This window comes from Parasteatoda tepidariorum, chromosome 9 (genome assembly GCF_982258835.1).
Source record: "Parasteatoda tepidariorum strain Cologne lab strain chromosome 9, Ptep-v5.0, whole genome shotgun sequence".
Taxonomy (NCBI): domain Eukaryota; kingdom Metazoa; phylum Arthropoda; class Arachnida; order Araneae; family Theridiidae; genus Parasteatoda; species Parasteatoda tepidariorum.
In genome coordinates this window covers 57,970,738-57,997,601 of record NC_141763.1, presented here as the reverse complement: position 1 = coordinate 57,997,601, position 26,864 = coordinate 57,970,738, and the positions used below count along the sequence as shown (strand labels likewise).

Here is a 26,864-nt window from a genome sequence, read left to right as displayed (position 1 = left end):
ATTGTCTTTCATGTAGACCTCAGATTTGAAAGAAGTTTTAATTTGTGCATGAAAAACAAGGTATGAGAATGCAAAATAATACAAAAGACAAATTCAAACTTTTATGCAAAAATATGTATCCGAATTTTCAAATTCCCATTATAAACAATTTGAAAGCCATTGAACATTTTACACTTCTCACTTGCATGGCAAAAGTTTTTCTAGATCGAATTTCATTTTATACCATTTTGTGAAAGTGTATTTTTTTTATTTTTAGTTGTCTTATGCAATCACCCAACCATAGTGAAGCATCTAGCCCCATTTTTAGGGCTCTGTCAGTTATACATGTAAAACTCTGTCTTAAAAGAAAGAACCGTCAATTTGTCCGTGAAAAGAAAAAGCACAAGGATGCAAAATGCATGTTCGCAACCATGAAATATTTTATTGGTTGTGATGGGTGAGAAAATTAAATATTTAGCAAAATGCTGATAAAACATGATAACAATGACAAAAAATTAAAAACTGTGCTGGATGCAGTACACTCTTATGAAATATAAAATAAAATGTTACCACTTATAAATATTTCATGACTTAAAAATATATTATTCTATTTACAAATCATTTATAATTTAAAATTCAGCCAATATGCAACGCAAATAAACTACATAAAAGTTCAATAAATAGAAATTCACATTACAAATTATAATAAGTAATAACATAATAAGCAAAAGTTTTGTAAAACAATTTTTAAGGTAGAATTGCAACAATTTTTCAAGCTTCCAAGAAAATAAATTATGTGATATAATTGAACAGACAACATAATGCTACTTCATCTTTTCAATCAGTTAATGAATTATTATTTGGTTTCTCAACATTTTGCTATCCATGTAGGCTTTATATTTTTTAAATGATGCGCACTCATAAACAATTCAAGCAGCTCATTCTTTTTTTAATACCTTCACTGGGCTGCTTTTATTTTTAACTTTGTCTTAATATAAAATTAATACTGAAGGGCACAGCATTGATTAGCATTGCATATTACATAGGGGAGGCCTTAAGCCATGTTTAAAATCAACAAAACTAAGTTAAATTATTTTACTTCTTTAGTGAATTATTTTATTCAGTATTTCCCTTATTTTCAGCTTTACCTCACATATGATTTAGTGAACAAACATATTGAAAGAAATATTTAGCTAAATTCAGAAAATGAGCTTTAGGTTGGAGTAACTGTTAAAAAGAAAAAATTCAAATGAAAATTTACCCTATTTAAATTGATCCAGCTTTACAAAAGTAGACTACATGATAATTTACAAATAACTGTTATAAATTTACTGCCTGTTTTTTTTTTTAATTCCTTTTAATTTGTTTTGTTTATTTACCGTAATTTACAAACGTCGGTCAATATTTATAGTATAAACATAAAACTTTTCTACAGTTTTCCATATTTAAAACTTAATTTCTGAACTGAAATTCAGCGACCTGGTGATATGAAGATTAGATTGTGAGATTATCCTTTGATTATCATAATGCATTTGAACAGGAAATTTTAAAATATACCACTACAAATCTTACATAGATCAACAATTCACTGATGTTTTTTTTTTCCCCCATTCAGTCCTCAAATGAATTAGACATTTGATTGAATTAAATTGACTGAAGTTGAGAAACCAAATTAGACATATAGAAAGAATTATAGCATTTTACATTAAATATCATCACATAAAAGACATCAGAATAACAAAAGAAAAACATAGATCAGTATTTTGTTAAATATTTGTGGCAGTACAAAGCTTATGGTACAAACAAGTTATTGTTGCTAACTAAACAACTATTCACTAAACAATCAAATTATTATTTTTATATACATTGCTGGTGCTTTCTGCATGATGTTTCACCATCTTCTAACATTTGTTGCATACTTTCTAGATTTTGCAAGCGTTAAATTATTTCCAGAACTTTTTAGAAATTGTTCATTCATTTTTAAACTGACTTATAAAAGTTTTGGTAAAGTTTCGGCAAATATGATAAATACTTAGCAGAGCATTCTTTTAATTACAGATTTCTGTTGAATCAAACGATGCTCTTTTATATATCACTATTTCATAATATGGGTATAATAAATTACAACGCAAGTGAGATCGTCATTTATTAGTCAACAAAAGCTCAAATTCTGAATTTATTTTTAATTTTTCCCTTAACTAACTAGAGAACGTTTAATATATATCGTGTTAGGGATATTCAAGCTACAAGAATACGACATGTTATTTTAAGTAATTTATAATAACTCTTGATTTTAAAAAAGCTCAAGGAATTATTTTAAACTCTGTCATTTCACACAATAAAATAGATAAGTTATTACATAATAAAATAATGTCATTTAATTGAACTTTTGTGTCATTAAAGATTATGACTAGTGGATAAAATGATTTGCATTTATTATAAAAGAAGTGAAAGTTAAATATTTGACTATATTATAGTTTAATGCCCTTCTTAAAATAGCCCTAAACGATTTTTACTATTTACATTCTATAACTCAATGGTTATTTTTACGTAGTGATTTTTTTCCCCTTTGATCTTTCTCTTGTAAGAACTTTTTCCCTATATGGGAAGCTTCATGCAATTTTTATAAAATTTTACTCTCTGTACGGCATAATTCAACAATTCTTTTATGCAGTGATTTATAAAAATGGCGATCATCCGTTTCAAAATGACATATTGAAATAAATTTAACAGTTCCGAACTTGCATAAAATTTTATTTACGATTTTTATTTAAAAATTTTTCACTTTGCTTATTATCATATTCTCTATAATTAGCGATCACTATAATATTTGCATTTTTCAAATCAGTAAGAGTAATACCCAGACAGCAGTGTAAGGTTGATTTTAATGTCAGCAACAACCTTTACCACAAAACTCAACAAGGTTTATAAATGATAAGCAAATGAACCATGCAAGCTTGAAACAATGTTAAACTATGCTAATGTACTCTCTGAGGTTCGCACGAGGCTAGTATTTACAACCCTTTTATATCGAGATTGAATCTGCCTTTACAAAACAAGGGTAGAAAAACCTCCTGAAATCGAGGATGAATCGTCATTTGCAAATGAAGAATAGATAGCGTTCTCAAACCAAAGATTAATCCACCTTCTCATGGTTTATTTTAGACCATCACTGAGACAAGGTTTTATATACTTTCTGTAACTTTTTTAAAAGTGAAGGTTGGTCTGATCATTAAGTTTTCAACACGAACAAAATGTTGCATTTGAGAACCTAAACAAAGATAGAATGAAAAAAAAGGGCCAATCAAGGTTTATAGTAAAAGCTAAAAAATATTTTTTTGTAAGTTTTTTGAATGCTTATTTATTAAATATTTAAGGAAACAAGCTTGGCATAATAATATTTCTACTAAGCGTAAAAAAGGATTAATTAGCCTTTCTATGCTAACCAAATGAAACTAAAACGTTTATCATAAGTTGCCTGCTATCTGGGTAAGAGTACTTAAGCTTTGCTTCTATTTCCAAATTTAATTAATTAAACAATTTAACAATCTCAGAAATAAATTTTTAACAAATGTTAATTTTTTATTAATCATTTCATAATCAACGATATAATTTATTAATGAATTATGATAGAGTTTCTATAACAAATAGAGATTGTCTGAATAATTTTAGAACGACAGAATTTTAGATATGTCTAGTTGAGTGACAAGTTTACAAAATGTACTTCCATTTAGTACTTTTTATGGTAATATAAACTAAAATACGTAGCTCTCTATTTGGATTGAAAGCGTAAAGATAAATTTTAAGTTGCAATTAAAAAAAAACTAAAACTTTAAAGTGTATAAATATTTTAATTAAAAACATAAAATATTTCGATTTAAAATTACACTTAAACATTTCAAATAAATATATTTGCTATAAGACAATTTAAAACAATAATATGTAACGCAAATAAAAGTATTATAAGAGTAAATTTTTTCCTTACTCAATTATACTTTTTAAGCCGAGAGAAAAAGGTGGACATACAAGCCAGAAAAAAGGGGTTATTTCAAAATTAGAGAGAATTAATACTCATTTAATAACATTTGCGATTGTTATTCGCTCCGGAATGATTTCGCTGCAAGTCTTTTCGCCTGTTCGTTTTAGCGCTTGTGCAATAAATATAGTTTTTATTTTGTCTGTTGAGCTGTGATCTAGTGACGTGTTTTTTCAAGGCGATCTCTTTGGCTTTTTGGGATGGCTGGATCTCTTTGATTTGTTGCAGTAGATCTGTAAATAGAATTAAAAAACATATATATATATATATATATATATATATATTAACAGGATGCGTCTATAAATAATAAAACACTAAGATTTTTTAGCTGTGGCGTATATTTATTGAATTCGTCTAAAAAGGAGTTCAAATAAAATAAGCTCATTAGAAGTCACAAATTAATCATAAAGCTAGGAAGAAACAAAAACGGGCTGATGCCCAGTGGTTAAAGGACCCCGGAACGAAGGGTCCGGGGTTCGATCCTCGACTTCACAAGACCCACCGAGTATATGTAGTATACGTGCTTGTAAAATCTGTGGAATCGAAAGTCCTGTGGTCGGTTGCTAATCAGTACCATGCGTACAAGGATTTGGATAAAATCTCCTTCCCCTTCAAATCTATGTCTAAATTGAATAAGCGGTTACTCAAATATATAAAAGTGGTGCTGCCATCTATCCTCGGGGTTCTGAATCAAGACGTACTTTCACCCTTGGGATGCTCTCTTGTAAACGAAATGCGCACCTTACTGACTTAATTTGTAAAAGACCAATGGCTGGCAAGTCTGGCTTGTCCAAGTGTCGTTACAAACGACAACTGAAGCAAAAACACCATGGATACTTTTGGAGTCACTAGTACGGAAGGCAGCTTAGGAAAAAAAGAATAAAACTTAAATAATCACCTTTCCACTTCTCGATGTGATTTTCACCTGCAATCAAACATGTTTTGAAATTTTCAGTTCTGGATTCTGCAGTGGTAATTTGTAAGATTTCGATAGCGTTTTTGTTTTACACTAGTTCAATAATTATTCGCTGCCCCCTCGTGTGTAGACTTTGTTTTACTTCATTTTTGCCAAGTATTCTAAAAATGTATGTTAAGAATGACCACTACAGAAAATCCTGAATTGGTGTTCAGTAAAATGTCTTCAAATATTTTGTTATCATTTGATTTTTAATAGACATTATTGTGTATTTGGTTAATCATACTAGGAATCTGCAAACCTGCTATGGAAACAAAATCAAGCTGAAAATTAGTGAGCTCGGTCAAAAACATTAGAATGGTGAAAAAGTGTTGCGCAACTGCTGCCTTTGGGTCAAGATATAACTCCCCCATAAGTATTAGCTCTTTTAGTATAAAAATGAAGGGAAAAAAATATGCAAAAAATACGAATGCGTAGTGCAATGGTTAAGACGTTCGCTTTATAGCTAGTAGGTTATAGGCTCTATCTTTGAGGAAGACAGATTTTATTTCTTTTTTATTTAATATGAAAAATATTTTCTATTGCAATTCTTAATTTCTATTTTTTTTGTTGAAATTTGAAAAAGAAAAGAAAATTACCTGTTTTAGAAGAAGCTACTGGTGGACGATGATTGATGTAGGTAGGTGTTTGAACAGGATTGCAGGTAAGTTCAGGATTAGTATTTGATTTCTTTGAATTCTCTTGACGATAAGCTCTCAATTTTTTCAATATCTTAACAGCCGCTGTTTTGTCCAAAGAATCCTTCCAAGAGTATTCATAACCAGGGTATGTTATCATCAACTGACAACATTTATTTTGCGGAAGATAGGGATAGACGTAAGTGTTTTCATTGGCGAGCAAATCACTCGCACATTGAGCAGAGTTGTATTGCAATATCATACTGCCCCTCATAATGTCCTCGGGGATTAGAGACGAACGAGGAATATTGTCTAGTGATACTTGTGCGTCCAGAGAGTCATTATACTCCAGTTCGTCAACAGTCATCAATATTGGCAAGCATGCTAAGATGTCGTCCTCATCAATTTCAGATTCAGTATCACTTTCGAAATCTAAATCACTTTCGTCAAGTTTATCTGGAAAAGAAATGTATAAATTAGAACGATGCTTTTGATTTAAAAATTTTTTTATTTGTTTTCCTTAGCTTTGCGTTATGCAGGTTAATTTTACTCTAAAATGATAAAGCTAGATGTATCAGGAATTATGTTTTGTTATAAAGTGTGTCCTGGGATTTTATAAGCCGGGCACGGCTTGAAACCAAATCAATTATAACACCTTTCCATAAAATGTAGCATCTATTTTTCATTAATGTATCATCATTTATGATGCATTTGATAAATAAATGTTATTTTCCATCATTTTCGTATTACTACCGAATCGCATCGTCCACAGTGCTGACATATTCCCAGCGTTATACTCATCATAGGTCAAAACTTCCTTTCCGTCGGGCTAATCATAATAAGTTTTCATAATTTAAATTTTAGTGTAACGCACGACCTCCACACTAGACGGTTTCTGCCAGTGCTTGATTCAAAAGTTTCCTTGCCTTAGATTCAGAATTACAAGGACTTGAACATTGATTGTCGCAAAGCCTATATGGATCGACTGTTAAGCGATTGTTTTAAACTAAACAAAAATAAAATTATGAATATGGTAGATTTCTCCTCTTAATGACCTACATTTTTGCAATGTCTGTTGAATGGTGAAAGTGGTTGCCTTTTCGATCAACCATCCAAATGTAAACGTTTTGTTTGGATTTCAACGTTAGTTTAAATAAATCACTTGCAGCATTTCTTCGCATTTACCGTTAGTCTCATTCCTCTGTTCTCTCATTGGATCCACAACACTTTTTTTTAAATGCAATTCAGATCAGGAACAAAATTTTTCAATTATATGATATAAAAACCAACATGTTTAATTATATATAAATACAGCAATTAATTAACTTTAAAAAAGATTAAAAAAATTATTCTAATTTAGAAGTTTATGTAGATATATTTTGAGTTTATATACAAACATATCCAGAATAATAGATTAAGCTAGCTGTGGCCTGGGTCACCTTTGGAGATAATCTCGTTAAATCCGCAACATTACAAAAGAAAAAACTGAAGATTCCTACATACATGTACTAATACGAGATGTAATGCGATAGTGTACAGAATTGACGTCACGTGCGCGTAATCTTAGGCTGCTGGAATCAAAGCGATTGGTTATATGTATTATACTGCGGACAGTAAAGAAAGAATTACGTGATAGTGTATATTTACATTTGAGCTAGTTAACTTTAATCATTGATATAATTTGTAATAACCAAATGTTTTAAAAAAATTTTATGAAAAAAAAGTGATGAAATTATAATGTAAAAAAGAAGTTGAACAATTTTTCTTCCTTTTCTTCTGACGTAAATTAAACACTTTTTAAATTCTAAAAATAATTACTTAAATGCGTCACTATTTATGAAAAATTTTACATTTATGAAACAAAAAAACACTAATTTAATGAGAAGTGAATCAATTTATTTTATACTCACTAGGCATATTGACGACTAGCCAATCATTTACTTCTTGAGTTTCACATTCCAGGGTTTCTTGAGGTGGATCGCTGAGGATCCCACCCAAAATATATCCAGCAATGGCTCGCAGCATACTTAACAAAGCGACTTTTTCACTCACTTACTAATTTAAATAGAAGAAGTTTTGAAGGCTATTTTTTAAAGCTGATCCTACAATTAAAAAAAATATATATATTAAATATTATAACGCAGATACATACTACACTAAACATCAATATCATTCAACAAACGAAAGAGCGTCGCTAAATTCTGAAATTGCACGCGATCTATTTACTGTTTCCTATGCTGTTAGCAATATTTATTTTACTCGAATATTTTCTTCATCTTAGTTTTGTTTCAGTTTGCTTATGTCGGAAAGGGGTAGAAATTTCGAATGAACGTAAGATGGGAAAAAAGTTTGCTTGAATCATTTAAGAATTGCAATTATTTGTATTGGCAGCATATACAAAGCACCTGTAAAAACTGGAACACTCTAGCTAGTCATAAAGTCATCGAAATTTCGATTGACAATAAGTTCAATTTGGTGACATAAATTGTGCTTGTAAGATTTAGGATACGATTGCAACATATATTTTCATCCAGTACAGAACTCCAATAGAGTTTTGAGCACTTTAGTTAGTCAGAACTTTAACTGAGTATGAATTTCCTATGGCGATTCTAAATGAGATTCGAGCAATCTACTTAATCGGAAACTGTTCTGAATTTTGATCGAAGATAAATACTGTTTGGCGATAAATTGATGCCAATTTGGTTGTAGCAGTCAGAAGACAATTGATTGTCAACAGACAGAAAATTACAGAATTAGAAATTAGAGTGATTTGGCTAATTCGAAAGCGATCGAAATTTCAATTGCATTGCCTCATAGACATGAAAGCGAAATAACGAAAACGTAGAAAAATATTTAAAACTATATTTTTTAAAATATTTTCTTCAATGCAAATATAAATAAGTAAATAGCACAATATTAACTGAAGCTGACATATTTATTGGTTGCGTGATCACCATAAATCAGTATTTTTTAGACGATGAATCATTTAATCAGGTTTGACGAATCATTCATTTAGGCAAGACACGCAATATCAAATTTAACACACCTGAATAATTTTTAATTCGCTAACAGTTAAGTAAGAAAATTATTTTTAATGTTTCTTTCAATATTTTAGTAACTTTTTGTATTTCCTTTGTAAAAATTGAATCATTAAAATTATCCTGTCTGATTTTATTTTAGCTCTTACAATTTTCGAATTTATGAGAGCACATATATTAATTCTGTTTGCTTATGATATATGTAGTTATATTTTGTCATAGTCGCTTATGTCAGTATTATCTACTGACAAAAAGGGCTGGGTCATCGTAGCCGCGTGTCCTATCTTTGGTAAAAATTAATAGTATTCTTCGAAGAAAATAAATTGTTAATTTTTCGTTGAACAAAATGTGCATGTGAAGTACAATTATGCCCCATCGTTGGTTTTCCTGTAAGTGAAATCTTTGTTGGGGACACTTGGGAACATTTTGAGAACGAATTTTGTTATTATTTTTGGGTAATTCCTTATGATTTACAAAAATTGCATAAAATATTTTTTTTAGTTAACTAAATTTTTAAATTATATGCTAAATTTCACGTGCAAAAGTTTTGGTTCTTCTTTAAACTTTTGCTTACGGTATACCATGTCGCACCATCACAAGTGGTCCACATGTTGTACCAGCCGTAAGAAAAAGGTGAAGAATTTTTTTTTTATAAGTTTATGGTTTCGTAGTATTGTAATCTATAGATAAACTTATATCATGATTGTCCCCCAACCCAAATGAATAGAAATCTCTATAAGTTCCCCTCAATATTTTATACAAATAAAGAAGATTTTCAAGTATCAACATTGATTTAAATTCATCAAAGTTAAAAAGAAGAAAGCAATAAAAATAAATAATATATAAATAGATAATAATTACTTACAGATATAAGAAATTTTTTCTTTATGTTTGAAATTTAGAAAGCTTTTGTGACTGTCTCTTTTAATTTTGTCAGTCACAGAAATTAAAACTTTACGAACTTACTTATACCTTATAATACGAAATATTAGGCAATAATGAACAGGAATTAGTAATAATTAAATACGAACTATTAAGAATACGAGTAATAATAAGAATACAATAAGAGATTATAAAAATGCGAAATAATAAGAAAATTATAAATAATAAGAACATAATAAGTAATAATAAAAACACAGAATAAACAAAAATAAAATAAGTAATAATTTTGAATTTTGCTGTTTAATTTTAAATGTGAAATCTCCATGCATGTCCGCCACATGAACAAAGCTTCTAATTCTAATAGGCAAGTTTGTTTATTTTTGAGTTTAAATCATATTTTTAAAAATGCCTTTTAAATTTCTTAGTATATTTCAATATTCAAGAGGAGTTTAGGTTGAGGTTTAAATGAATTTAAAAATTTTGACAATGGTAAACTCAACACAAAGTTCTTGATATTTAGAACTCTCACTTACAATAATTGAAACGTAATTTATTGAAATAGGAAGCACTACACAAACCACATCCGTAAGTGTGGGCTGTGATGATAGGCGTAGGAAATTGTGTAACAATAAAATATTCCAATATAATTTTTAAAAAAAATAATCTTAACATACACATTATTATAGTTTTAAATTTTCAGACAAACATAGAAGTTGAAATTCGGCAAAACTGTTGTATTTTTATTAATTAATAATTGCGCAGCAGGGTGTACTTGGTGTATAAATTAAAGTATTAATAAAAGTTTAAGTTTTTTTATTCTTCTATTTATGATTGAAGAAGAAAAGAAAACCGCGCCTTTCGTGCGAACAACAAATCCTTGGCATGAAGCCAGAGATCGATATTCGTTTTACTTAGTCAAGCATTCTTACGCTTTTCATGAAGACAAGTTCTGGGATGAGCTAACTCATTTGACAAACTATTTCTGAAATATCACAATTAAGGAGAGAAAAAACTTAGTTTATTTGCTACACAATTTAATAATAAACATAAAAATGTGATGGTGTAGTATTTTTCGCCATTTAGTAAAACATGCATTCTTAAATAAGTCACAATTTGCATTAAATAAAAATGTATTGTACTAACACAAATTAGAAAAAAGTTTGATTATCATACAGTTATATGTGCCATTATTTTTGTTAACTCGGAATAAGTCCATGAAGGGGAGTTTAGGTTGAGGTTTAAATGAATTTAAAAATTTTGACAAAGGTTAATCAATTTGGGGAATATTTTTAACACTATAATTTGCATTAAATAAAAATGTATTGTACTAACACAAATTAGAGAAAAGTTTGATTATCATATAATTATATGCGCCGTTATTTTTGTTAACTCGGAATAAGTCCATGAAGGGGAGTTTAGGTTTAGGTTTAAATGAATTTAAAAATTTTGACAAAGGTTAATCAATTTGGGGAATATTTTAACCACTATAATTTGCATTAAATAAAAATGTATTGTACTAACACAAATTAGAGAAAAGTTTGATTATCATATAATTATATGCGCAGTTATTTTTGTTAACTCGGAATAAGTCCATGAAGGGGAGTTTAGGTTGAGGTTTAAATGAATTTAAAAATTTTTACGAAGATTAATCAATATGGGGAATATTTTTAACACTATAATTTGATGAAACATCAAAATTATTAAAATCGTAAGAAAAAAAAAAGAAAAAAAAGTAAACGACTAACTTGTTCCAAATAGATCTATTTCACTTTCAAAAAAATAACAGCTCATATGCAAAATGTTCAGTATCGTATACTACTACTAATATATTTTTTTTTAGAATCGTCTTCAAAAATGAACTAAAATACACAAATTAAAGATATTTGGTCAATATTTAAATGAGTAAAAAAAAAAATGATGTCGCATCGTTATAGAGAAATTCGGATTCACAACATAAAATATAAAGAATAAATAAGAATATAAAGAAGAGTTGAAAGATGTTTATTAGAAACATCTTGTAGATTTCTCTAGCAATCAAACTGGTTTTGATGTTTCAGATTCCCCCTTCTTCATTGGAGGATCAAAAGATTTCTAGAAATTGTTTTTCTTCCTCATTTAAATATTGTGACATTTACTGTATGCACTTCTTTTTATTTTATTTCTGACAAGAATTTTGAAAGTATATATTAAGGGTTGTGATTAAGGAATACTCTGTGATTAAAAAGTTTAGAGTTTAAGTTCCTGAATGTGTATTTGGAGAGGAGAAATAGATCGTTATTTATTTATTATCAGCAGAAACATGTCAATTTTTACATTTTTGGAATTCGGTTAATTAAAAAAAATCCACTTTAGGAACTAGGATATTAAATAATGATTTTAATAATAAATAACGGTCGGAGCAATTGAAATTATGATTGTGGGGGATAATTTTGCCACTTTATTTTTCTCCTTATGCATAAAAGTTTAACATAATTTCGATAGATAAAAAATTGTAAATAGTATTTTAATTTTCAATTTCAGTAAATATTTTAAAAAGTTTTTAAGGTTTCAAAAATTAAATCTTTTAAAAAATGTTAGAAAAATAAATAATTAAATTTTTAAAAATTCAACATTTTTCAAAACAATTTAAAAAATCAGCACAATTTTGTTGCAGTAGAAGCTGATTATTTTGATTGCCTTAAATAAAGATATTGGTGGTTAACTAGGTTAAGTGTAAAGAAAATATTACCTATCTTATATTTGATTTTTTGCATTAATGGCAACTTAAGAGCAATAATAAAATTGCTTCCCCTTTCAAAATAGATGTATAACAGCAATCTTTTCTTTCTCTCCATTTACTTTTTTTTTCTATGATAACGTAAGTATAATTTAATGCCGAAGCAAAAACAGAAATCGTTTGACATTTATAAATGAACAAAAAATATTTAAGCAACGCCACCTGTGTTAGTTCAAGACCCACAGATTTTCGTAGAATTCTAAAGATAGTTCTCAAATCGCCCCAGTAATCTAGTAGGCCTTTACTTGGTACCCATTTCAACTGTTATGCAAAATTTCACTTGGGAAATCTTTGACTTCTTTCCAACATGTAGAAATTCTCAATTAAACTGACTCCGCGCTGTCTAACAGAGAATTCTGGCAGTAGTTTTTTTAATTCATTTATTGATAGAATGCTGCTTAGAACAGTGATTCGGATTTTTTCGTGGCCAAGGTCGTGTTTTAGGTAGGTTAATTTTAGACGCTAGGTGTTCTTTAGAGCACCTTATCCAACTGAAGAGCAAGGTGAACTTATAGAAGGACATTTATACGAGCTAATGTCTATTTGCTACAGTTGCTCAGGTCCGTAACTAAAAATAATCATCAGCTGTAAGAAAGAGCACTTGACACATTTAAAGCTTTATTTCACAATTTGTTTGGCAACAGCAAAATGCAATTAAGAAAGAATTGCTTTTTTTCACCGAGAGACTTGTTTTTTGGAAGTTAGCGTTTGTTTTTGAAGTTTTAAGACATACAGAGTGTTTTTAACGTATAAAACATTTTAAAACTACTTTTTTAAACACATCATTTGTATTAGCATCGAACTCTTTTATTCATCAGTAGTAAAAAAAAGCTTATTTAAAGCTTTATTTCGCATTGTTTTAGACAACAGCAATATGCTATAAGAAAGATTGCTTTTTTCTCCTCTTTTTTTGGGAAGGACAGCGGCCAAAATTGAGTTAGTTTTATCTCTCGGTATTGACATTTGAATTCATTTAGGCTTTGAAAAAAAAATGAAACACAATAGTCCCTCTAAAATATATAGTGCAATCCATCTATGCATACATAATAAACTTATTGCTGTAAAACTAAAATTCAGATTTATATTTCAACAACATTATTTACTTTAATATATTTTTTTAATTTGATGAAAATGAAACATTTTCTAAAAAAATAAGTACACTTCTGAAAAATTAAATAATTTTTTAAGAAGATAATCTATATAAAAGTCATTTCATTAGTTAACTAATTTAATATTTATGTTGTGAAGCAATTATGAATAGAACATTTTTTCTGCGTAGATTTTGTCTTAAAATTTCAGATTTAAAACCGAAAAGAGATTAACACTCAGAAAGTTTAAAGAAGTTTGAAATACAAAAAATCAAAATATTGTCATTGTGCATAAACGTAAAATTGAATTATAGAAAAAAAAAGGTTGGTAAGATATACATAATTGCAATTTTTAACTATATTTTTTTTTAAAATATAAATAATAAAAATTATTAATAAATCTTTCCGAAAACTAAAGAAAATTTTTACCAGTTAATGCCCAATTAGTTATAAGTTGAATCAAATACTGTTAATTTTTAAATATAAAACACACATTTTTAATTTAACTGGTGTTTTCATTACTAATTTTTCTTTAGTATTTTTAATTTACTTTAAAAAAATAAAGCTTGAGTAATAGCTTTGTAAACATTATATTCTTTCATTCCTTGAAGCAATATTTTCATTTCAACACCAGTCTCTCTTTTAACAATCACCTTCATTCTCTTTTCAACAACCACCATCATTATCATTTATTCTAACTCGAAGGAAGGAAAAAAAACGTCTACATTTCCTAATGATCTGTGAATAGTAAATGCTTACGTCACAGCTGGAATCAAGTGTAAGGTTTAGTTATAGTAAGGATTAGTTAAACATAAACAAAAATTTTAAAAAAAAATCATCATAGTAAAGAGTTATTAAATGTTAGCGATAAAAACGCTCTGGGTATGTAACTTCAAAATGTTAAAAAAAATTGAACAGTTAAATTTTGAAATTCGAGTATCGTTTTGAAGTAGGAAATAAAAACTTTAAGACTAAAAAAAAAAATAGCTGTTTATATTTATATGCAAGTTATTTTATTTTATCACTGGTATTGAACAGCCAATCCAAATCTGATTTATTGTTATCAGTGCTCGACTTCGTTGCTATGTAATTCTGAACTCAACTCAGAAGACAATGTAACACTTGAAACAAACATTTTTTTATTTTATAACCGTCATTAAACAGCCGATCCAATTCTGAGTTTACGACTATCAATGCGTAGCACCGTAGCCTTGTAATTTTAAATCTAATCTAAGAGGAAAGGGAACTCCTGGATCAACCATTGAGAAAAACTAGGCTTCTTGGAGGTTTTTTGATGGAACTAGCCCACATTTGCGTTATATAAAGAGGAAAACCACGAAACTCTCCCATGATTAGCCCATGATCCGTCTACCACTAAGAATATTTTATGTCAGTACTGTGGTCGGTGCGAGCCGGAAGCAGAATTCATATCGACCAGCCAACTCTGGGATTGAACCTGGGTTACCTCATTGGGAGGCGAGTGCTTTATCCCTAGAGACACCGTGGCTAAGGGAAACCTTGACATGCGTTACATGGAGAGAAAAATCTCCCACGGTCATCCTGACATTGAGAGGACTCCAGCACATGATCCGTCTACCACAAAGGATATTTTTCGACTGTAGTGTGATCATTGCGAACCGCTGTTAACAGTAGACGAATTGCCCAGCTTTCACCAGAATTCAAATTGTCGCCATTTAGAGGATAATATTGATATTGATGTTTGTATTCCATTTTATTGTTCCCATTATCTGCCACTGAAAAATTAAAAAAAAAAAGGTTTTTCAAAACAAGAAAAATTCGAAGATAGAAGGTGGAAATAAAAGGATATAAAAAAGATTAATTATAAACCAATTAAACAACCAATGAATTCTTTTTAATTAAATGATTTTAAAACCATTTCAATAATTGAGGTGTGTATAATTGTTACATCTTAGGTAGGAAATATTTTAAGGATTTTTTTTTCCAGTTCATAATACAATCATCAATTTCATCAAAGCGTTGTTGTTATTGCTACCGGAAGTCCCGTATTTACACAGCTTTTCAAAACTTGGTCTTACCTATTGTTCTACGAATGCAGCTTTCATTCAGTCAATATGAAAAAGAGGAAAACGTTAAGTTTTTTTTACGACACATAACTTTATGAATAAATTTATTTTATCTTGTTAATAAGTAAAAGAAATTCAAGGAGTCTAAAAATAGCCAAATTAAATAACTTAGAAATAATAAAGAATAAATAACATTTTTATTACTTTTCAATCGTATCCATTTTTTTTTTAAATTAACATTCATAGCGAAGTATATACACAACAATTCTAAAAAAAAATTAATTATTCATTCTCTTGTTCCAAAAAATTACTGCGAACTTAGTTACGAGCAACTATATGGGATAATTAGAAAATTTTGTTACTGGTCAGTGGTAGCATTTTTAACAGTGGTCATTTTTTCAAAAATTGAAAGTTTAAAATGATTATAAAAAAAACTGTTGATATAATTAATGTAAAGCGTTTCGTTTGAAGCATTTTTCAAAAGATGGCAAACATTACATGGTTAATTTCTAAAACGAAGAAAAATTTTAGGAAAAATAAATAAAATAATTTTTAAAATATTATAAATATCACTCATAATAATTCCTTATTTATTAAAATAATAAGAATAAAATGTAGATGGGGTGCATTTTTGACGAAAAAAAAGGGGCGATCGGGTGACGATTAGCAAACAACTTTTTAATCGCCAATCTTCGTATTTAGTCGTCCTGTGGCAAGTGGTGACTGTTATTTTTGCTATATGCAACAACCAGAGCCGTGGTGGGTTAGGGGATAGAGTGCTCGCCTTAAAATGAGGTGAACTGGGTTCAAATCCCAACGATGGCTGGTAGCTACGAATTCCGCCAGGCTCGCAACAACCAAAGTACTGGCATAAAATATCCTCAGTGGTAGACGGACCATGGGTAAGAGTCCCCTTGCCATCAGGCTAACCGCGGGAGGTTTACGTGTTTTTTTTTTCAAGCAGCGCAAATGCGGGTTAGTTCCATCAAAAAGTTCTCTACGAAGGAAAATGTCTCCCAATACTTGAACCAGGAGTTCCCTTGTCTTCTGGATTGGGTTCAAAATTACAAGGCTACGGAGTTGAACATTGATAGTCGTAAACTCAGAATTGTGTCGGTTATAAAATAAAATAAATTACTACAACCAAATACCTACCTTACAATCGCGATTACAGGAGGGCGGGATAGTATATATTTGAACAGTTCAAAATTAACCACGAATTGCCATGAAAAATATTCATTTGGAAAGGTTAAAAATAAATAAGCGAGGTACAAAAATATGATATCACGCATTCCACATGCACCCATATTTATCTACGAATTTCAAAAACAAATTTATTTGTTTTCGAATCATAAAATCAACAATACAGATTTACAAACAAAAGATAAAACTGATATAAATTGGTTTCGATTTGTTCGAACTCAGCTTTTACAATTCATGCAAAGACTAAATATAGATAAAAAAATATCACGATGTAATCCTACGCATCAATTGCCCAATAATCACGTTTTGCGCACGTTCTATTTTCGTCATATTTCATCCATTATCTGGCTGAATAGAGCAAATAAGATGAGCAGAGTTTATTTTGAGGACAAAAGTGGCACTTCCTTGTTGAGATCGGTGCTTTTTTTGTGGCATCTAAAAAACGTCACTCTCCGATAAAAGTAAAACAAAAACAGCTGCATAATATCGAGTTTTTAATCTCTCAAGAATATTTTTGAAAAATATTTTTTTCTTCCCATCACTAGAACACGCGCTCTAAATATGATTGAATTTTGGCCGAAAAAGCAAAACATAAAATCGAATACAAATGTGCTCGACTAAAAAACTTCATTCGCTTAAAAAAATATGATACCATTCGTGTGTGGCAAGTCTCGAAAATGGGCGTCTAATTTTGAGGGCTTGAAGCATGTGATTTCCAATTTGTATATTTTTGAATGAAGATGTTAATCAAGTAATGTCTTACCGTAGTAAAAATTGTTGTACCACAAATTATATGGGTTTTCACCCAAAAATGACAACAAAAAAAAATTTTTTTTTTTAGCATAAACTCAAAAACTAATGATCTCATCAGTAAAATTCTCGCATCAAAATGTTGTCCAAGGAATTTTTTTAAAAGTCTGTTAAAATTTCATTTATTAATTATTTTTAGGAATTAATTAATATATTTATTTAAATTTTTTAACAGCTTTAGAATGGCAAGTGGATAGAAAAGAGAAAACAAGGAAAGGTCTTGAGGACACCCAAAGTTGTGGAACCTCGCATTTATCAAACGATTATAATGAAACGGGAAAAAGAAATCAATAACGAATTTTTTTTAGTATAATTGACACTTTATTTTTATTTACATCAAAGTACAGCAATAAAAATATAGGAAGAAAGGAGGCAAAAATAGATTCATTCTTAGGTTGTGTGTGGGGAAATGGTTTATCAAAATTTGTAATAATTAAAGCAGTTTAGGGTTTGTCTGTTTTTAATTTAAAATATGATAAATGCTGTGGTGGGCGTTTCTCTTAATAGAATTTTTTTATTAAATAGCACTCTCTAATTCAAATAATATATAATTCTTTTTTTTTTAAAAAAATACCTCTCTCTCGTTCGGTTCTAAAATAGTTTTTTGAAAGCTGTCGTCGAATGAAATAATGCTTTTTTGCAAATAATGTGCTATTTCATCAATTCTATGAGTTTGCAATAGCCAATCTTTAGCCAGTGCCGTCTATTATTGTTTTGAAAATGGCACAAAACGCAAATATGGAGGAAAGTCGCAGTTTAGGAAAAAGGTAAAAAAAAAAAAAAAAAAAAAAGAAACTTTTATAGGCCAATTTTTTCATAATTAAAAACTTACTCCAATGTTGCATTTTATGGGCTAATAAAAATTTTTATCGATAATATTCATATACAGTCGAACTCGTTTATAACGAGCACAAAGGGACCGTAACATGTACTCGTTAAATCCGAGTGCTCGTAATAAACGGGTTCTTAAGGCAGACGTGCAACCAGAAGAGAAGGGGGGGGGGCTTGGGAGGTCAAATTATTGAGTCAATTTAATTAATACTTACTTACTTTAATTACATTAATTAATTTAATTAAATACTTATCTTAATTTAGTGACAACTAACCCCTCCCCAAGCCAGCAAAAAATTTCTAGTTGCGCTACAGTCTTAGAGGAAAGGAAACATAAACGGAAAGAAAAATAAAGGAAAAGATTCTTACCAAAACATTTATTTTTTTCATTAATCTACATATTTAAAATAGTTTGTCAGCTTACTTTCATTTGAATCTTACTTTCATTTGTTTGTCAGCATACTTTCATTACTATCATTTTTAAAAAAAGATGAGAAAAAAGATTGCAAGACAGAAAAATATTGCTCGCTAAAACCGGGTCTTGCTCGTTAAAAGCGACTTCTGTTCCATAGACTTAACATTGATCCAACCAAATATTTTCGTTTCCCTCGGTAAATCCGAGTTCTCGTTAAATCCGAGCTCGTTATAAACGAGTTCGACTGTATATTTAATAATTTTCACCTAGGTGAAAGAATGTCTCCAAATTGGTGATTTTTAAGAAGCTTAATAACTTATTAAATATTTAAGTTATTCGTCCGTTCTAAAGCCTAGATAACTCTTTACGGTAAGATGGCATATAGAGTTAAAAATTATAGCATTGCTTTAAGTATAAAGAACTTAAACTGAGGCTTTTTTTTTCTCGGCGAAATAGCTTCGAAACACCATGAACTTATTTCTCTGAAAGCAAGACAAGTGTTGAAAACCCCTAACATTGCGTCCATGGCTCATTACCCCGCTCTCTGCTATAAGGTTAATTGAATTTCTGACAATGCCATTTAATTATTTTTCGTGTTATATCTATGTCAAGTCTATAATGGTTTTAAATATTACACCCATGTAATTAATGTAACCTATGTAGTTCTTGTTAAAAAGTAAACAAAAAAAACTTTTTTGAATTATTTGTTGTTGAAATTGAGACATTTTCGATTAGCAATTGAGTATAATATAAAATGGTAATAAAAAAGGCTCATATGAAATGGAAAGGTTAAGAAACAAGTTGTGATAATGAACGTCTGACAAGTATAAGCAAATCGAAAAGATTGATTATTGAATTGAAAAAAAATTGAAAAACGTTTTAATAACTGCTCAAACACATCCTAATAGAACATTAATTATTTAAATAAATAGTTTGGGAGTCAAAATTAATAATTCGTTTATAGCATTTGAACAATCATTTCAAGTATTTAACTGTAATACGTATATATATTTTTAATATGTATTAAGAGCTTGAAAGTTAAATGTGAAAATTAATGATAAATTATTTTAATTTAGTTATTAAGTCTAAATAATTGCTTAGAAGTTATGGCGCTTTACGAAAGCAATAAGCATATAATAGCTATAAGAAAAATTTTAGATTTTACTAATTGTTCATTGGTTTGTAATTAAAAAATTTTAAACTACTGACATATTTAAAATCCAGTGCTTTTAGTAAATGCAAGCACCAAACGCTTTTTTAAAAAATCCTAGCATATTTTCCATATAATAAAATGGTTATTAAACCCTAGGGAGAAAAAATTTTTAAAATTCAAATTTTTTTTATTTTTTTATAATTTAATTATTTAACTAATTAATAAAGCAAAATGGAAAATCAAACTTTCGTCTAATAATAAGTAGAAATAAGAAATAACGTTTGAAATACTCATTTCGTGTATTGATGGATTCAACAAACCATTAATACATTTCGTATTTAATATTAGGTGGACCGGAAAGTAATCTCATTTCGGCGCATTAAATATTCGTTAGTCTTAAAAACCAATTCATTTTTGTCGATTCACTTTCGATCCGGCATTGAAAGGTTGTTGCTAACGAAGGAGAATATATTATTGATTAAGAATAATATCTTGATAACAAATATCAAATGCCCCGAAACGACATTACTTTCCGATCCACCTTATAAATCGAATAAAAGCAAGGTGGTAGATCGAATAGTGATGGAATAAAAATACAAATTAAAGCGAATACGAACATTATTTTCCCCTCGATTCTCTTAGGTTTTTGCAAGTGGCTACCTCTTATCTGCAATAATCATTTCACCCTTAAATGTGTTTCCACTGCCTTATCACTGCTTTTGCAAAGAAAACAGTTTTACACAGTATGTGGAAAAGATAAGAAAGTGGAGCAAAAAATTGGGATCGTCGTTGAAAAAAAATTTAAACGAAGAAAGCTGAAAATTATTTTGAATAAATAGAATTTTAAATTATAAACAGCATGAGAGAAATGTATTAAATTATTCTTTGTAAATTTTACTCGTCTGAAACACATGTCTATTTAACTGTTGAGAAATATATTATATGTAGGCACTCGTAAACTCATATCGAGTTTCAGCTTTTCGAAACGTGACTGAAAATTTTTTTTTATTTCTTTATCATCATAGATTTTTTATAGGTAATTTAAGAATCAAAAGACTGACAGGAAATGTAAGTTAAGCAATGCAATTGTATACTTGTTCTTTTTTCTAGCTAATGGAAAAATTCTAAATGGGGAGAGAAAAAAAAAAACGAAAATAAATTGTATAAAATAATTCTCAGACGATTTTAATGTAGATTTAAACGTGCAAATTTTTGATGTACGTTTAGTTTTCAAAAAAAAAAAAATCCAAAACATTTTTCTATTTTAAAAAGCATATAAAAAATAAGAAAACAATTAAAGATTTTGCACTTCATTTACCTCAAATAAAAATATGCTGGTATGCTTACTATTTGTATATGATATAATTTTTAAAAATGACTTAAAACGGGTTGGGAAAATTTTTAAAATCCAGTTATTATTTATTAGTAAAACAAAATTTGCCTCTGCTTAAAATTAAAAATTATTTTATTTATCGTTATAATACTTAAATACTATTGGCAATGTTTCTTATACCACGATTTTATTTTGTTAAAATTTGTGCTAATTTAAAATAGTCAACTTTGATGATATTATTTTAAAATTATACCGTAATAATTTTGAAAAACATTTTGTCCCCTTTATCTTTCTTCGTATGGTGCATAGTTAAGCAAAGGTTATTTTTGTTATTTTAATTTTAATTTTTAATTGTTGTTTTTTTACTTCATTTGTAAGTCAGCAAATATTTCTTTCCCTTTTGCCCCTTCTATTATTGTGCATATTTAAACACACTATTTTTTATAACATTTTTAGCAGTTGATTTTTAATTCGCGTTTAAATTCAATTTAGTTTCAATAGGGGGGGGCGCTTTTTTGGCGTTAAAATATTCTAGAGTGTAGAGCAGTGTGGTACGCGTACCCCCAGGGCACGGAGACAGTTTAACGGGGGTACGCGTTCTTATGCGAAATATCTTGCAACAAACGAAAATTTCAGATCTTTTCTTTTAAAAAACAAAGCTAGCCATGAAAATTTACGATCACTTATTTTTCTATTGGTTATTTTTCGCAGAGTTAACATTCAATTATTAGTGGTATCAACAGTTACAACACACAATTTTAACTTTTGTGCTATTTTTTTATCACAGCAAAAACAATATCATATTTAGAAAGGGTACACAAAAGTCATAAGTTAGGGAAACACTGGTGTAGATGATTCAAATAAAAAAGGAATAGAAAGAAAGAAAAGCCTTTCAAAATCGATTTATTAGTTCTTAATAAAAACGATGCTAAAAATTGACTATTTTAATATGGCTACTACAGGCATTAAACGATGTCAACTAAAATGATTTTTTTGATGAACCGCAGTCAATCATCAATTTTTCAACCATGAAAATAAATAAAATAACACCATTTAGTAGAACCTGGATGACCGAACGTGACTGTATAATAGTAATGAGTCACATTAACTTTCTTGGCTGTGCATAAATGGTTTTAAAAAAAAAACAGTAAAAAAAAGAAGAAGAAAAACTCTGGGATGAAAAAAGAAAAAGCAGTGAGTGAGATGGTTAAAAACCATCTTGCGTCAATTGTTGAGAGGGTAAAAATGGGTGAGAAATGAAAATAAAACATGGAAGGATGTCAATTACTCACATTCCTTCCACGTTTCCTAAGAATACAATTGGCTATCTTAATCTGGTCTTTGCGCAACACTTGGCCCTTACCTAATGAAAGGGATTCAGAAGGTAAAGAAGGCAGGAAAAAGAAAAAGTGAATGCACAATTTTCTAAACAAATAAGTGGCTGACATTGAAGGACATTTTGGCGTTTGTTCATTTTCTGTTGTGGATACAAACCAAACCACGGAAGATTTAAATCAATCCAGATGTTATTGATTTGACGTCAGCCTTCTTTTTTTTTATTTCCTTCACAGCACGTTAATGAAAACAAATTGGACGGATTGAAATAGAAGCATCATTCTCGAAGAATGAAAATGATAGATATAATTTGAAATAGCGATTTTTATTTCTTGGAAACAATGAACAAAAACAATATTCTTCGAATGATATTTCATTTATGCTAATGGGCTTCACTTTATCTATAATCTAGCATGAATATTCTTGATTATTTGTTTGTTGCTTGAAGCATTTACTTAAATCTGTTCTTTTTGTCTGCTTTTCAGTTCCTGAATATTGTTCGAGACCTAAAACTTGCCATTTCAGCTTATGAATATTGTCAAGGCCTAAAACGTTTCTTCACTTAGCTCTCTCTTATTGTTTTACTGAAATGTTGCCAAAGAAAGTTGTACTTGACAGAGTTAAAAAGAAAAAAAATTTAAATCTTTACACAAAAATAAATGAGAAAGTATATAAATACGCAATAATAAACATACAAAAAAATTTTTTAAAAAATAGAGGAAAATCTAAATGCGTTTTATAAAAGATATAAGTTAGGAAATAAAACTTTTTTTTTTTTGATGAGGGAGAAATGAACAGTATAAATGTATATTAAAAAAAATCAATTTCATCATTCATCTTAAACAGTTGTTCCTGGATTACCCAGTTTCCGTGGTAACAATCTACTCCAAACATAGCATAGCGTTATGCACTATACATACTAATACGTAGAACAGTAAGCTTTTGTGACCTAATTCAAATTATGTGAATACGCATTGTTCTCTTTGTACTCTTAAAGAGATTATTCTATGAAATTATTAAGAAGACCCAAATTAACACTAAATTGCGTTTACAAAAAAGAGAAAAGAAAAAAACGCTTTTTGCCTCTTTCTTATTTTCTTTGCCTTTTTTAACTCAATAATCAGCCGTTTTCCGAACAAAAGTATATTTAATAATACTATTACTGTGCTGGAATACAACTGCTTCGTCGTATTTTTTATAATTGGGTGCCCCAAAACAATTTTTCACTTTAAGCCATGATTACAAAATCATTTATATTATGAATTGAGTGCTTCTTAGCTTCTAATAATAAGTTATATTTAGGATATTTTAGATAAAAGAATATTTATTCTGAAATTACGAAGAAAAAACATATTTTATATAAATTTAATTAATAATGCAAGTTTGTTCCGACTGTTATCAAGTAATAATATAATTGTTTACAATTTAGCTTATATAGTATTAGAACAATGAATTTTAAAAAAAATGATAATCACTGCATATTTTTTGAAATTTTATTCAATGAATTACAAGCTGCTTTTAACACTGTAAAAAATAATAAACAATTAAAGGCATTAATTTCTTTAAAAGTTTAAAATTTATAAAATATATATATATCAGCGTTTTTTAATAAAAAACATCATAATTTCTATTTTAAGAATATGTTGTTTCTTTCTGTGTGTTGTTATCTAGTAGACCATCTATAGGAAATAGCTGTAACTTGTTGAAATACCTTTCTTTAAACAATACTAAGTAACAATTTAGGGTAAAATGTCCCTTTTGCAAAGATTGTTGTTTGACACTTTTGTGATATTGTCCCAACCCCTTTAAGAGCATTTATTATAAGGTAAGAAAGCTAGTTAATGCTGAGCAGAAAAATTACGACTCTTTACCCTCTCTTGGGTGCTCCGTTGCACCATTGCTGTTTATGGACAAAATTATTTGATACCAGTTTTTAAAAAAATCGTACTTAAAGTAGTTAATGCACCAAGGACCTGATGCATATTGGTTTAAATTTTCAGGTTGCTCCCATAAGTTTGTTCGGAGAACCGCTTTTTGAACTGCATGGTGCCCTATGCTTCCCCATCTCTTTCACTCGACAGAAAGTACTAATAAATGCATTTATAAATAATTTTATTCTTGGAATTAAAGCCGTTTATTAAGATTTCATTCGTTTTTACAGTAAAAATGAATACCCACAAGTGAATAAAGTTTTGAATCATGCAAACAAAACAATGGAGATAAACAATAATTTAAAATAATTTATACAACCCCATTGGAAAAGGGTTAAGAAGAACGTTGCAAGTTTAGTAACCCCAATCCATTCAACGGACTGGAACGGTTTTATTCCCTGTACTTCCACAGTCCCTTTCTGCACGCGTGAAAGCTTACTGCGAGAAAAAAAAAGAAAACTCATAAAAAAATTAATGCCATTGAGTTAATAGAAAGGGGTTGTTTACAAAATAAAAAGTTGTATCTTTAGGCTAGTTTTTAATTTGCACTTTTCAAAACAATTAAAAATTCTTTATAAACTCTAGTGAGTATTTCATTATTTTTTACTAAATTGAGGAATTAATCTCTCATTTTACGATGCATAATGTCGAATAGAGCGTTTAATTAAGTTATACTTTCTATACATCTTATAAAAATCAGAGATTTTATTTATTCTAATTTATTTATATTACAGAAAATTAACTACTTTGCGTTATAAGCATATTTTGTGTGGGGCTAAATTGTTACGGAAAATGTTCCATCGATTTTTAAAATTCTGAATTAGATCCGTAATAAATTTCTAAATTCTAACAATGAGTTTTTACGTCTTCTATACGAGTGAATTGTTATTTAATATTTATAGTGATAGTTACGCCACAGTATAAAGTCTAAAAGTGTTAAAAACTCCTGATACAGCATGATAAACAAAAACTTTTTCAATTTTTTACCGATCCCTTAAAGTAATGGTTGTTTGTGTTACTAAGGCTAGATGATGGTCTGTGGGCACTGGAAAAAATCATTATAAGTTTTTTTGTTTTTTTTTTCTCCTTCTATTTGTGCTCAACTCTCTCTAATGAAATTTTGTAGAGAAATGTCCTTTCACTTGTAAAATTTAATTAAAATTAGTTTGTGAAAAATAATATCTTTTTTAAAGAAAAAAAAATTAAGTTTAACGAATTTTGAAAAAATAGACAACTATTTTAAACTCATCGAGGAAATATTAATAAGCGATATAAAATTTGCGCTGGTTTATTTTTGAGTTTTTATTTATTTATTTTAATTGCTTACTACGATATTCATTTCAAAAGTCAATTTAAATTGACTTAATTTACATTGAAAATCGAACAGTAATTAAAAAACAAGTAAATATTTTCCTTGTTAAATTCTAAGGTTTCAAAAACTTAGTTTTTTTTTTTTTTTTTTTTTTGCAATTTTTATTACTATTTTCTAATGCTCAATGACATTAGAAAATTCGTAATTTAAGATAAAGAAATTCAAGCTAGTTTTCAGAAACATAAAATTTTATGCACGAATCTTAAAGTTAATTTTTATAAATATTAAATTTTACTGAAAAAAAGTTTTAACAAAAAATTTAAATTTTGTGTTTGAAATATTAACTATATATTAATTAAATACATAAGATAAATTTATTTGGAAATCATGATATATATATATTAAAAATGGAAAACTATTTAAAGCATGTAAATTAAAAAATATAGCATTAAAGAAATATCAAATTTAAATTCATTCAATTAATAACGATTAAAGGTTTTATTTATTGATTCCTAAATTGTTGATATTTTCACAAGGGCATAAGGTTAAATGAAATAATTATAATAGAAATTAATATTAAATTGTGAAATTAGATCAAAACTTACTTTATAAATGATCAGGGTTGTTCTTGATATTTTAATTTAAAGAAAGAATCAAATTATTTCAATTATAATATTTTTGATGCCAGCGTTTTTTTCCCCAATATACCTATCAAGAGCCCTCTCAGCTGAGCGACACAGAATCCAAACCAAAACTCCAAGCTTTCTGTTTCTGTTTACATCGGGAAAATGACGTCAGAACTGTCAAACTTGGCGATCTCCCATTGGCTGGTTAAGCTTCCAAAAAAATTTGATTTCGAAATATTGAAAAAAAATTTATGTGCCATAAAATAACTAAACAACACTGAAATAATATGTTTCTTCCATTAAAATTTAAAAGTAAATATTCTGTACAGTCAAACATTGACATTTTATATTCTTGATTTTTACCTCTTGAACTTCTTCCTCATTGTCTATTCAAAGCGTTTTAACATTACTTAAAGATATTTAAACTATTTATTATTCTAAAATGTAATTGTTGAGACAAATCAGAAGTTTAAATATT

At 28.7% G+C, this 26,864-nt stretch overlaps 1 protein-coding gene across 1 annotated transcript; it reads right to left on the bottom strand.

The window, feature by feature from the left end:
- Positions 1 to 395: 395 nt before the first annotated feature.
- LOC107437705 (uncharacterized) lies at positions 396 to 26,550 on the bottom strand. Its single transcript, XM_016049789.4, has 4 exons — positions 26,366 to 26,550; positions 7,519 to 7,710; positions 5,570 to 6,064; positions 396 to 4,248 (listed from the first exon to the last, which is right to left on the bottom strand). The coding sequence occupies exons 2-4, from the start codon at positions 7,631 to 7,633 to the stop codon at positions 4,055 to 4,057; spliced, it is 804 nt and encodes a 267-aa protein (XP_015905275.1). The 5' UTR covers positions 7,634 to 7,710; positions 26,366 to 26,550; the 3' UTR covers positions 396 to 4,054.
- Positions 26,551 to 26,864: the final 314 nt, after the last annotated feature.